This window comes from Vicugna pacos, chromosome 5 (assembly GCF_048564905.1).
Source record: "Vicugna pacos chromosome 5, VicPac4, whole genome shotgun sequence".
Lineage (NCBI taxonomy): Eukaryota > Metazoa > Chordata > Mammalia > Artiodactyla > Camelidae > Vicugna > Vicugna pacos.
In genome coordinates, this window is record NC_132991.1 from 63,495,253 (window position 1) to 63,510,194 (window position 14,942).

The 14,942-nt window shown below is 33.1% G+C and overlaps 1 protein-coding gene across 9 annotated transcripts in view; it reads right to left on the reverse strand.

The window, feature by feature from the left end:
• MAP2 (microtubule associated protein 2) overlaps positions 1 to 14,942 on the reverse strand; it is a 262,978-nt gene that overhangs the window by 19,658 nt on the left and 228,378 nt on the right. For 4 of the 9 annotated variants that reach the window (XM_031678223.2, XM_031678222.2, XM_031678220.2 and 1 more), the window contains exons 5-9: positions 14,557 to 14,763; positions 14,251 to 14,385; positions 11,321 to 11,382; positions 6,690 to 6,837; positions 2,208 to 2,548 (exon numbers count right to left, since the gene is read on the reverse strand). In XM_031678223.2, coding sequence (XP_031534083.2) covers positions 2,208 to 2,548; positions 6,690 to 6,837; positions 11,321 to 11,382; positions 14,251 to 14,385; positions 14,557 to 14,763 — 893 coding nt within the window. Of the gene's footprint in view, positions 1 to 2,207; positions 2,549 to 6,689; positions 6,838 to 7,798; positions 7,970 to 11,320; positions 11,383 to 14,250; positions 14,386 to 14,556; positions 14,764 to 14,942 lie in introns of all 9 variants that reach the window. The other 5 variants (XM_072961367.1, XM_031678226.2, XM_072961365.1 and 2 more) reach the window with 4 other exon arrangements.

Consider the following 14,942-nt stretch of genomic DNA (forward strand, 5'->3'; position numbering starts at 1 on the left):
CATCATGGAGCAAGAGATTTTCTTCAAATGACATAGTGATTTTGAGGCTATTTTTGTTCTTTCTTTAATTTTTATGTCATATGTCTTCACTAGCCCTTAATTACCATAATCTCTAGGGCAGCATTAGTTCTGCTCAAAAGAACATCTTGATACCTCTTTTATGAATTACCAAATATAGTAGAAGTCAATTAAAATTAGACATAGAATTATTCACAGCCAGATATAAAGAAGCAGAAAGAGAAAACAAATAAGTCTTTACATTTTTGGTTGGTTTAACTTCATGATTCTAGCAAAGCTGAGGCTAAAATAACTTTTTTATCTTTCTAACTTGAAGAGTTTTAAAAAATAAACTCATATATTGTTAAATTGTATCAATGATTATTCCCTTTCTATTAGATTTTCTTTTTAGTTTCAATAAAATATCTTTGAGATAATTAATATTCCATTGTGATTCTAAGAAAAAACAGATTCTTTTAAGCATCAATATTTTCCAGAAGATAAGCAAGTAAATCTCACATTTAGTTAAAGAGAATACTGGAATATTGGGATATTTATAAAAAGAGAATCACTTTTAAACACATATGATAATTACTCTATTTTAAGGGGTAGCTCAAAAAAGCTAAAATGATAAACTTTCAAATTGGTACTAAATCAATTTTATTCAACTTACTCTTTTCAATGAATTATGTATAAATATAAAAATAACATGACATTTGGATGTTTTCAAAAGGCTCAAAATACTTCCTTCTGGAAATGCAAAACTACGGTAAATGGAAGAGTAGGAGATGTTTGGAATCATAGGCTTAAATGTGGTAGAATCTGTTTTTGTTTCTTTTTTTTTATTTTGCTTAAAAAGTGTTTCTTGTAGCTCATATTTTTAATAACATTTTTCTATGAAAAATCATCTTTTTGTGACTATATTATTATAGAATGTTATAGTTGTTCTGAAAAGGGCATAGTGAGTCCTTCCTCCCTTCTTTGAGGAAAATTTTTCTTAACTCTTTGGACTTTCTTAAGCAGAATCATAATGAGAAAGCAGAGAAGTTTGTTGCTAAAGGAAAAAAGCAATATTAAATTTTGGTTTCAACAGTGAGTCGGAGTCCTTGATAGCTTCACGTTTTGGCAAGATATTTCTTCTAAACCTGCTGAAAATACATTTTTTTTTTTTTGGCATGAAAGAGGGAACCAGAAATCAGTGGCAGAAAATATAAGACACAAGAAAAAGGGCAGAAGAAGAGAATACTGAGGCTAAAAAGAAAGCCTTTCTTGAGATATTGAAAAGGCATCACAAATTTGTTAATGTATAAAGGAAATTACTGCTTTCTTTCTTCTTTCACACAAGGATGAGTGTTTTATCTCTTCATTGATAATAAAAGCCAAACGGTGGGTATATCAATATCACAAGGGAAATATTAAATGATACTTGTATTGTCTCCTTCCAGGCTAATTGCTTTGTCCAAACACATAAGAGTATAAGCAAGGTTCAGGTTAAAGTAGAACTCAAAGTCCCCTGGTTGGAAAAAAAATGGGAATGTTTGCTCTGAAGCTGAAGTTAAGAGTTAATAGTAGAGTTTTACTAATAACTCTATTCAATACAATTAATCTTACATAGAAGTTCTAATAGAACCACACATAACTGTCTGTTAATTATCTACACAAATATTTGCTGTTTGCGATGCTTAGGCGATAGCAGCGAGAAAAGAAACTTGGCGAACCATGCTCTGATCTGGTGTGAACCTGGGGAAATGGTAGAAGATGTCCTAGGAAATCCTCGGGGAAAAGGAAGGAGATAAAAATCCAATCGCTAACAGTCAAATGAGCTCACAGTCAGGATCCAAAATAGATCACTCAAATTCATACCAGAGATGTAACTTTAATCTCTTAAGTTAAAATCCACAAAGCAATAGAGGGACACTCAGAAAAGATCTGTTAGATCAACTGAAAGAGGCTTCTACATGGTTAAATCAATTTTTATCTAAAAATAACCAGAAGGGATGGATGTATCATATGATTTCCACCATATTTTATAAGCTAGCTTTCTCAGATAAGCTCCAAACTCTTAGAAATAAATCAGAACCAGTAACTCTTTAAAACCTCCATCTCCCTTTTGTTTTAAGAACAGTTAGCCTATTATATGAGGATGGGCCCCATGATGATTAATGGGATTTTACTTCTACAGCAAATATGGATGTTCATGTGATTCTTACCTGTCCCCCTTTAGGCTGGTATTTGATGTTGTCTGTCGATCCAATTTTGGATTTGACATTCTTCAGGTCTGGCAGTGGTTGGTTAATAAGTCGAAGCTGCTTGGGAGTCGCGGGAGATTTTGGAGGCGTACGTATAATGGCGACTTTCTTCTCACTGGGCACCAAGATGGCAGACTTGGGGGTTCCTGGTGTGTGAGGGGTCCGGGGATAGCTAGGGGTTCCAGGAGTGCCTGGTGTGCGTGAAGAATAGCTTGGTGGGGTGCCAGGAGTGATGGCGGTGGATCCAGGGGTAGTGGGTGTTGAAGTACCACTTTTTCCAGCTCTGCGAATTGGCTCTGACCCTAAATTAACAAACAAAACCACAGTGTCAGAAAGTTCCCCCTCAAGACAGTGGTCTTCCTGCCGATTGTTAGAATCCATATTCATTACATTTCTAAAGTGTTCAGAGTATTTAAGATTACAGCAATGCCAAAAGGTGAGAACCTTCTATGCTTAGATTCATAAGCTTGGTGACATTTGATTGAACATGCATTGCTATCAATGCGAAGATCATACCTGGAATTTAGTCTTAATTCTCATTAGGAGTGTGTCAAAAAGTATTTTCTATTTATGTGACCATTAAGTCAGCCTTTAGTTGGAAAAACAGCCTGCACTGAATGTTCTTTGTGGGCTCAAATTTACTGAGGATTCCTTGAATGATATGCAGACCATTTGTTCTTTTGTGTAGCAAGTTTATTCCAAGATCCAGGTTGATATACAATATAAAACTGTGTATTTAGATCATATACTTTTGGCCTGTGTAGAAAAGTATTCAGTTCTTAATAAAAAAAAAATCAGTTCTCTCCTTAGAAAAGTGGGATGTTGTCACAATTTACTCACAGTGAATCTTGTCCCAGATTGTGTTTGCATATATTTCCTTTATAAGAAAACTTGTCTTAGCTCTTATTTACCGAAAAAAAAAAGTAGGCTATTTTTGCACCATATTCACAAAGAATCTTGCACCAGATTGTGTTTTCTTCTATACTTTTCATTACTGGTTTGCAGTTTGGAGTCAAATCAATAATCCCTCACTGTCAAGTATTCAAGATACTGCAAGATGCATTTCTTTGCCTCAACTTGGCATTAACTTCATTTTATCATTTAATTCCTTTCCCCGTTTTCCTATGCCACATTTCTCTCATATTATCTTACAAAGCACTTTTGTGAATATCAAATATTTGATAACCAAACATACCCACATGCAATAGAGACAGCTCTTACTATTTCTAATTTAACAATGGGGACATTGAGGCTCGTTTACCCAGATGATACTAAACTCTAAGCCAGATATGATATTTAGCTTAATATTTGTTGAACTTTCTCTTAACTCTAAAAATCTTTTCTCTTAAAATAATACCAATAATAGAATATTGATTTATGTTGTTTACATTTATTATACAAATTCTTTCACTTTTAAAAGTATTTTATAAAGGGGCATGATTTTAATTTTTTACTACAGATTATGTTTACTTTGTAAAATCAACCAGTCTTCAAGAAATTTTGTAGAGGATACAGATATAACTCATTAATTTTTAAAGTCAATGAGGTAAAAGGGATCTTAAGAGTCTTAAGATGATGTAATTCATCATCAGTATAGAAAGTTCTTCTTGAGATGGGGGACAATTAATCTTTGCTTAAATATTTCCAAGGAGTGAAACTCAAGAGCACTTCTTAGAAAACTGTAGTGTGCAGACAAGGTAAGTCTACCCACTGGTCTAGGGTACGTCTTCTGGAGAAACAGAACAATTTTATTTGCTCTCTCAGTCAACAGTTTTCACATGAAAGTTGCCCTGTGTCCTTTCGGTCTTTTGGCAGAGGCAAAGCATAGGTACACTCTTCAATTGACACTATAAAATGGGATATGAGAAGAGTAAAGTGATAAACAAATAATTTTTCTTGCTTTCCACAAATATGACATTTCAAGACCAGGATAATACAACCACATTCAACTTGGCTTTTTGTAGCTTCCTGGCCACAAAGTTTGTTCATGGACCAAAGTTTTGATGTTGGTCTGAGTCAGTCACCATGTCCTGAAAAATCTCTTCAGAAACCTTATTTCTTCCTCAAAAGTATTATCCATCACTTTGTTACTTTTGGATAGCTCAGGTCTTTTGGGGAGAGGGGTCATCTCTGTATTACTTGCTGCTATGCTAGCGCTGATGTCTTTCATGGGGTCTGAACAGTAGGAGTTCAACATATTTTCTTTATTAATGGTATGAGTTTGATTCAGAATTTCAGTGTGCTGAGGTGTTTTTTTCACTTTATAGAGATTGAGTTGAGGGAATATTCTGGATGTGCATAACAACTTTTACTAAAAGAAATATAATTTTCTAATAGTAAGAGTTTTTTCTTTATCCCTAGAAAATGGCTTTAAGCTTTGAAAAAGTAAAGGATGAAGGTTTTGTGTTGTATCTGGAGAATGAGCAGAAAAAAATCACAAATATTAAGAAGGTCTTAACACTGCTGTTCCATAAATATGATCAATTTTTATTATAACAAATTAGTTCTAGTCATCAAATATGACAAATTTGAGTGTTTATTTGTTCTGAAATAGAAAAGGTTAGATCTAAGTTACTAAAACAATTAAAAACATTTATGGATTACTCTATTACACTATTTTCTTATTCATCTTGTCAACTCTTAAATGACAATATCTTTCCCTCTTCTTGGGCTAAATGAACTTCCTGCATAGCATTTTCTTTAAATCTTCAATTGCTGTACAAAATGCTAGAACATTCTAGTGTGCAGTTAAGATGATAGGCAAATGGGAGGAAGCAAATTGCTTGCTCTGCTAGTTGTCCCTATGCCTTTTAGCTATAGAAATAAAACAGACCCATGTTCTTAGATTATCGGAGTATCAGTTATGTTTATTACCAAATAATACAATGCAGCATACTTATGAATGTAAGTAAAGTTAGAAGGACAAAATAGAATTGGCTCAGAACATAAAAAGTAATTTGTATACAGATCCATTTTAAAAGGCAGAGCATAATGGCTCAAACACGTGGATTTATGGAGAAAGTGCCATTTTGCTTCCATAGCAACAAATACAAGCAAAATTCAAGGTGTGCCTTTGGGGAGCATTTGGTGCCTTTATGTTGTCTCAACATCCCTGGTGTTATTGCTGATGCCTAATTCCAACTCCAGATATTTGAAGTTAAATTCTTTTCTCTGGAGATTACTAACCCTGAAATGTCTTCTTTGCTAGTTCATCTGAATACTTTATATGCGTTAAGGTGAAAAAGAGTTACAGTGATTTCCAAGTGTTCCTAGCCTGTATTTCAAAGGATGTTAATGCCTCACGAAACGGAACAGTGTAAGGCACAATTGCTGTCATTATAATAAGCACTTTCATTGTAGGCAAAAAAACAAAACAAAACGAAACACTGTTTAAGTGTCATACAAAATAGTCACACTTGAAGTGGGGCAATTATTATTAAATATTTAAAAAATAAGTCGCGAAGTCAACTACGATGTGATAGCAGTAGCGATTTCCACCACTTTGTAATGGATTTTGAACGACAGAGATGTGATTCTCCAAATGTTTCCATCATTTTGTAATAGTTTTTAAATGATAGGGATAGTATTCTCCAAGTGATTCTACAGAACAGTTCCCTAGCACTATTTCTTCCAAATAAATATTAAGAGGATAGGTTGTGAATTTATTAGTGGGCTAAAAGCCAAATTCAACCACTTACTAGCTGTGTAGTATTGGATAAGTTACTATCTTTAAAAGATCAGTTCTCTCATCAGTAGATTTAATGAGTTTTTAAATACCTAACCATAAGCATTGTTAATTAAATTGACTAAAAAAAGTGTGTTAAGATTTTAGCATCTATATGTGATCAGTAAATGGTATTTATTTTTGTGGTAATAGAAACACATTTGTGAAAATAATTTGAATTACTAGATGGTTTTGGTAGCAACGGACACATAAGTGGATAATGACTGGAACATTTTTATATTCTTTACATAAACTGTGATAATCGCCAACCAGTACATTATGAAATCAGAAGAGATCAAAGCTATTGCACAGAATGTGCTATGTTTACAGCCCCACTGGAATGCAAATTCTTAACAAATTGAGCAGGATCCTTGATTTTTGATTGTTGATTTTTTAGTTAGATTTTAGAATTTGGAATTCTAACAAAGGTTTAGCTTATATAATAGATCTATATTTAAAGAAATCCCTGGGTATTGGTTTACTCTACTGATTAAATGGATAATAAGGCAGCATGTATTCATTTATTCCATCAGTTGTTTTGACTCAACAGTTGTTTTGGACCCCTTGGTAGTCTGGATTTCTGATTCTTAGGACCAATATAATATACTTTTAATGCATGTTTTATTTGAAAATGTAAAATATAAATACATTATAAGCTACTCCACTTAAAGGATTTTTTAAAAATGATTGAAAAGGAAGCCAAACCAAAATAAACCTACTAGTGGTTCGCCGTGCTGAGGAGGAGATAGAACTGTTGAGAGAGAAGGAGTTCTCATCTCTGTCTCCCGATACACCCCGGCGAGGAGGCAGAATGGAGGACGGTCTCGGCAGAGAAGAGCGCTTTTCTGGGCTCTTGGTTACTCCATCCTGATTGGGGAAAACGAAATAATGTTGGGTTCTTGTGAATCTTCGTTTTAATGATATAAAGTGATTACATTGCTCTGGCTAATTTTTCCTCCTGTGCTTATAGATGAATTTCTTTTAAAACATCCTACTGAATTTGATATACTTAGAAGCATTTCTGCTTCAAAACTTGGAGTTTCGATTTGCCTAGAGGTTTTATAAAAATATATTACTTTGGAGTTAGTGCCAAAAATTGATTGTGAAATTCAAATTCTAGATGATAACATGAGTAAAATGAATGTACTCAGTTAAGTTTTCTGTAATTAGTAATCTTACTGAAAAACCTTCATCAGCATGATAAAGTACGAATCAGAAAGGGCTGGCAGTAGGGCACTGTATGCAAATTCAACCACTTATTTAATGGTGGCTACTCCCATGTACTGTGCACTTATGTGACAGGAACGCTAAGCACTTTACATACTTTTATAATTTAATCTTTACCAAGAAAATATTATATTTACTTTAGAGCTGAGGAAACAGGTTTCATCAGTTGACATAATTTTTCCACGATCACCGAGTTCGTGGATAGCAGAATTAGCATGACATCCTGATGTGTCTGACGCTGAGTCCAAATTATTTATTATATTATGTATAATATAATTTAGTGTTATTAGAGTATACAATATTGTATATATGTAATATTACATAATATATTTTATTTGTATGCTTATTAAATATCAAATAAATAGTAAATTAATTATGCATGGTATACTTTAGAAAAAGACATTTTCTATTTTTTAATGATTAAACTATTCATAACTATTGAAACATTCAATTTGTCTTTGTTTTTAATAAGGTCTGTTGTTTGTATGTCAAACACTTTAGAACTGAAAGCTTCTGCTTTCATACAGGTACTGAATTGCATCCTATACCCTTCTCCCAAATTATGTTCCTTTCTGCACCTTTGATTGACTTGCTGCCTTACCTTGTTCCCTGATTCTGAGTATGGCAAACGGTCTGTGGAGCCCGCTGAGCTGGGCTGTATTAATAAACTGTCAGAAAATGTAGCCCTTTTAGTCGTACTAGGGCTGGCTGAGCTGCATCGTGGGGACTTTGTGCTACCCTGTAAGGCAGGAATCTTTGACAAGGTAGAATTCTAGCCATGAAAGAAAACAAACAAAAGCACAAAATAAACCAAACTATGAAGCAAAAGGAAAATTAAAAAAAACACATAGACATATAAGAAATTAAATGACTACTTTTAATCAGAACACATGATAAGTGGTTATAACCAATGATAGAGATGTATATTTATGTGAGAACAAGAGATTTTCACTGAACTCTTTTTAACTAGAACTAACTTAAGAATACTCATATAGTGAGACTATAGATTAAAATATTACTTATAAATTCTATGCATAAGGTCTCTGATTAACCCATAGGTCTTATAATGATACCAATACCTTGAGAGTCTATTGGAATTATTCTTTTACTAAACACAGCCCTTAAATGGTATGTATAATCGATATTTTGATTGCATTTCAAGAACTTTAGAACAAAGTATATTTAAGGCCTAATAATGGAAAATACTTTTCTAAGCTGAGAAATTGTGTTTTCAGATTATCTACCCTGATTTCATTAGAAAATTGCAGATTTTATATATAATGAGTTCATTTTATGAGTAAGAGGCATACCAGAGACCAAGTTATACCATAGAATAACATTTTTATGTATAGACTACAGTTTGTATAATGTGTTGTAAGTTCTAAAAATGAAAGTTAGCACTGAATAGATTGCCCATAAAAACCACAGGACTTATCTTACAGGTGTTGATAATGCCTGGGGAAACTGTTGACAAGTCCAAGTGTAAGTGGGTTGAATGTATATATACGGCTTTTGGAGAAAGCTAGGCTGGAATGCCACACATCTCATGGGAGACTGTTAAAAATACAGACAAGTATGGCAAAGCTGAGGAGATTTTACCTTCCAATAATTAAAATGATTTAGTTGTTACAAAAACAGAAATTGAATCTAAGATTTTTGTCTCCTTTTTAACTCCAAAGCCACTTCAATAGAGGCATCAGTATTCACAGATTGCACAAATCACTTTTGGTTTTACAGACCCAGCACCTTGAGTGGGAAATGTAACTGGGTCACCGCAGGTCATTCTTTTTTGATTGATGCTACCCACAAAACCGCGAATTTCAAGTGTGGTATAGGAAAGAAAAATACAGTAACTGGATTGCTTCAAATTATGAAAGACAACTACTAATCTCTTGCTATAAAACAAACACAAGATAAAATGAACAAACAAACAAACCCAAATGAAACAAAGGATTATAGATCCGGTTCACAATAAAGATCAATTAAAAAATCAGAGAGAACTGTACTGATGGATGAACTGAGTATCAGAGATAAACAAGGTTTTAGGAAACATAGGAGGAGGATCAGGTTACAAGGAAAAATGAGGAAAAAAGCTGGAAAGAATGGTGGTCTAGTCTCTCCAGAAGGATGAGATGGGCATTTACAGGGGAAAAAAAAGTTAGTTTCGTGTCAGATGCATATGGTTTCTGTCTGAGGTGTAAGCACTGAATGCTTAATTCTTCTTTAGTTACTTGAAGACCAAGGGACTTGAAATTTCCCAAAGGTTTTTCAAACAAGGTACACTTAAAAATTCCTTTCCTAACCACTATTTTAATAATAATAATAATAATAATAATAATAATAATAATAATAATAATAACAATAACAACAACTATTCTGTTTATTGAATAAATACTATGTTCTAAGCACTATAGAGTGTACTGTTTTATAAAATTATCATATTTAATGTTCATAACTCACTTATGATACAGGAATTTTTACTCCTCCCCTTATTTTCAAAAAATTAAGACACAGGAAGGAAAAGATCATATAGCTAATAAATGTTCAAAATTTGGACCTAGTCTATTTCACAGCCATGCTCTTAACCAACACAAACTACTAGCTCCCCATCAGAAACAGAAGGTAAAGAGTACAAACCTTGAAACAACAGTGTGGTCAAAATAAAGGCGACAATTACCAAAGCAATAAATTGATTCTATTGCTTGCCATATGTTCAGGAATATGTTTGAAAAAAAATATATATAGATCAAATATACATATATATATTTATCAATATAAAGTCCCTTGGGTTCAAGATGATATAAAAGGTTTGGCTGTCATTGAAAATGGATTCCTATTTTTCACAATAAAAAGCAGAAGTCTAAAATTTTATCAGTTTTTAAAAAGCTAAACAAATAATAATGATGTACATAACATATATGATGGCTAAGACCCAGAACATTGTGATACATTACTAATTAACATCACTCAATTTATTTGTTGTAATTTTAGGATTTCATTAGTAGTCTTTTAAGTTTTTTCTTTCAGTGAGAAAGAAGTAACATATTTCGTGCTGACTTTGGTCTTTCAAAAGTTTTAAAAACATAATTAATAATATAAAAAATAAAATTTACAAGACAAGAAGTATAAAAGACTTACAAACATAGAAGAAGCTAAACATTAATACAATCAAATTAAAACAATAAAAAATTTCATCTCCATAACTTGGCAAATATAGAAAAGATATAGGAATATCTAGTAATAATGATGAACACAGGCATGTTCATTTACAGCTAGAGGACATAAAAGTTCATATGCAGCTGGAGAACCTTTCTAGAGGACAATTTGATAATATGTAGCAAAAACTTTAAATATGGACTTTCTTCTTTAAACAATGATTTTTCCTTAGAAAATTATTCCTAAGGAAATGCATATGGATACATTCATAGGTTTAGCCAAAAGATTTCTACAGTAATATTGCTAAAATAATAGAAAAGCAGTTTGAATGTCAAATAAAGGAAATTGATTAAGTATATCATCATAAAAAAGTAAAATGCATATTATGTAGTCACTAAAATGATGTACAAGAATTGTTTAATGACATGGAAATCTTTTTACTGTTTAATTGAAAAACTGATACACAGTATTTTCATCTTTGTTATTAAACGTATAAATGTGTAGAAAAAAATTAAAAGATTTTACATCAAAATGGTAACTGCAATTATCTTTAGATAAGGATAATAAATAATACATTACTTATTTTTGCTCATATACACTGTTTTTCTCATATTCTTAAATGTTGTAAAATATAGTTGTGTTGATCATAATGGTTTATCTTGATTCTATGAAAAGTAAATAAATTGGGCTCCCCAATTAGCCAGATCATTGTATTGTTTCATATGTTTTTGTCTTACTAACAAAGAGGCAGCCTACATCCCAGCTCTGCCCTCACCAACCACCATCACATTCCAAAAGATACTAGGACATGCTTACACTGAGAATCCTTCTGGGTGAGTGAATGATTTAAAATGATTTAAAAGAGTAAACCTCTAAAGTCTAAGTTATATCTAAAATTATTAAAACATTGCCACTAATACCAAAGAGAACTTCAAATGAAGAACAAGGAAAAGGTTATTTTACTCACAGAGACTTTGTCCTTTGCCTGTTTAAATACACTGGGAGCCTGAGCTGATTCACCACCTGCTGCTGTTGAAAGAGAAGATACAAACAAACAACCCCAAACTTAGTGGCTAAAGACCTTGGAAGTACATTTATAACACCTTTCGGATATTTAGTTGTGTCAACAAATGCAAAACGGATTTTGCTTATACTGAGACTCAAATTCAGTAACTAAAGAAATCTGAATAATAATATAATAGGATGTGGCTCCCACTATAGCATGTGCTAATTAACACAACCTGGTGTTTACCAGAGCACAGGTAAGCACACCAAGTCATTTTCCATCTGTTACCACTGTACCTTCTTATTACTATAGATACAGATAGATCCTTTGGAATGGAAATCACAGAACAGTAATCTGAATGCTGCAGAATTTAAGGAAAAGGAGAGTGACTGGTTGCTGGGGTTGGTATCATATAAAGAGTATTCACGGAGATTCCCAAACTCTCTTTATGTAGCCACTGGCATACCTACGGACATTTCTGCATTTTATACTCTAAACTGTCACATGTGCCAACCCCTTTCCCTCTGCACCCCTTCATTTCACAATATGAATGACACATTTGCTTGATGGGAAACGCACCATGTAAGAAGGTAAAGGAAGAAAAATAGCTTGTCAAGAAAAGAAAACATGAGAGGAATTTTAAGTTCAGTAATATAGAATATGTTTTACACATGCACTTCCTGGAGGAAATTATGACCACATCTGTTACTGTTGTTTCTCTTCGTGCTGTTTTATACCTCTGGTTTCAATTTTCAACTCCACCACCTCTATCAATAATTTCTGTTGACAACTTTCCTGACCTGACTTAAGTATCTTTCATGATTGAACATAACCATTTGTGTTTTGGAAAACCATCCTTATTTAAAAATTGGGCTTAGAAAATAAAAGGCATAAGCTCCACCTTCGTTTTCTTTCACAAGAGAAAAACCCTTAGAAAAAAAGTGTTTACCCTTATAAGCACTCCAAATGAGTTTCAAAAAGGTTTCTTAGGTCATATGCAGTTTAACACAAAATAATGGTCTACGATATGCTCTATGCAATTTAGGACTGGCTAGTAAGAGTATTCATGATTCTGAAACTAATTTTTTTAAAGAAGTATCATGAATGATGCCTCTTTACTGCTTTTATACTACATCTCACGTTTCTGTGACAAGGATACTTCGCTGTAAGCCAATGGCACTCTTGTTTGATACATGCTCTCTGTTTGAGTATCTTAATATTTGAAAAGAAAAAAGCGAGGATCCTAATTAGACCAAAGCTCTTAAATTTCCTTTAATGAATGAATTAAAAAGGCAGTATACTCTCAGTGTGGCAAACTGAATACCAATGACACACAGGCACTTCACCAAACCATTTGATATTTCTTCTGATATTGTACAATCTTAATATATTTTTCACCTTTTCAGGTGGTATATAGGATTTTTATGCCCAAACCAAGAGATTCTACCTGTGCAATCATTTGTCTAACTAGAAGAAACATTCCAAGTTCAGTGAAAATGTACTAAGATGGGCTATAAGATTTAGAGATGTCATGTTAATCCTTAACTCTTAACTTAGAGGAACTCCTCACTCTAAACTTTCATCATCAAAGTTTGTTTATAATTACAAGCCTTCCACTTTCAAATCCTGCCTTAACACACTAGATCTTGGGAAAAAAAGCACATGAAATGATTCCTATATGAAGAACACAAATAAAAATACTTGAAATATTTAGTGGCTACCATCGATTGCCTTGATTTTCTTTCTCTTCCAAGGGTTAATGCTGCTCTTAACCCTTTAAAGCCATCCAAAGATTTACATAAAGGCACTTCTAATGTATAATGGGAAGGAAAATATTCCTTTCTGATTTAGCAATCTGAATATCTTCTTTTGTAGACTCCAAGTGTGCCCCATAATCAATGCTAAAATGAAATATATTCTAAATTAAGATTATCCTACTATAACTGTACATTAAAATAAATGCTTTGCCCTGAAATTTAGGAATAGAGTTTGCATTATAGATATTATGTATGGGCTTTCATTATAGTTTGTACCATGTTTCACTCCTTCATGCTACTACTTTTGTAAACAGTAAAAAACAGGTATATTTGAAGAAGACAGAACAATAAGAAGGTAGCAAAATAGAAATAAACCACATTCTAAGATATTTAGAGGGAAGGAGTTTTATCCTAGAATTCTGAATACTAAATTATATAGGGAAATATAGCAGTTTGGATCCAACATATTTTAAAAAATCCCATGGATAAAATGTCAGTTAAGAGATACAATAACATCGTTTGAAAGCCTGGCTAATTTGGGATATGAAAAATAAAATCTGATGGGATTACTAGACAATTTCATTTTCCTTTATTTTTTCCCCTTTCATCCAAAAGCAAAATAACTCCAACCACAATTTTACCCCAGATTTGCTTTGCATTTTCCATCTCAAAATCACTCTGCATTCTTGGTGGTTCTCAGGAAATTTATCAACATCAGTAACAGATTTGGCAGTAACAATATAGAAAATAGGACAAGTACGTACATATGGGTTGAAGCACGAGGGAGATAAATAAGCAAAATAATGAGAATGCATACCACGGTTATATTCATCGCCATCATCTAACCAAACACACAGAATGAAAATAGGAATCCCCAGAACGTGACACTAGAGCACAATGCCAAGATACAATCACTGTTAAGTCTGAGCATGACAAAGAAACAGATGGTCATGACCTCTTCTGCAGGGAGGGAAGGAAAAAAAAGAAGAATGATACAAGACACTTAATAGCGAAATTGTTCATGACTGCTGAGATTCTTGGAAGAAAAACAAAATGAAGCTGCCACAGTAATGAGGTTAAAAAAAAAAACACGTGTCTATGTTTGCCAGCCACATTGCAGAATTGAACAGTCACCTGTCGTTTTCCGCTTAACACAGGAGAGATGAGTTGGTCTAGTATATTTGATAGCAGGTTTTAAAATGAATTTCCTGGAGGGAGAGTGGGCCTGAACTTCTGTTTTTTTAGCAAGTTCAGCCTTCTTATAAACTGCTATGAATGAGAAAACACAAAAAGCATACCATCAGGAAAAAAATGAACACTTGGAGCAAAACCAAACGAAATTTCATCAATAGTTACCACGATTATGCAGTTTCTTCTACAAAAGAGTAATAATGAACTATTTCAAAAACATTTTCTTAAAGAAGTGATTGTGAAATGAACCTTTTTTCCTTCTCACTTCATCTCTGGAGACTGTGCTAGGTTCCTTTTTAGCTATTTTTCTTTCAGGAGTGGAAATTCTGCCTCTCCCGGTTTTAAAGGGCTTTTCTTTTCTATGTTTCTCAAGAGATGGTCTCCGAGCTTCCTTTTCAGCTTTCTCCTCTTTAGGAATAGTTTCTAACTGTTCTGTCATGATGCTCCGATCATCATCTGCGGATCAAAGCAAACCATGACAACAACAACAACAGTGACATCATTAGTAACAAATGTACAACATCCTTCATCTAGTTAACAAAGTGCAAAATCAAGAAACAAAGGGACATTGTAAAATATTTAAAACAAAAAAAATTCCTTTAGGTTACTGGGTTTTATTTGAAAGAAAATTTAAA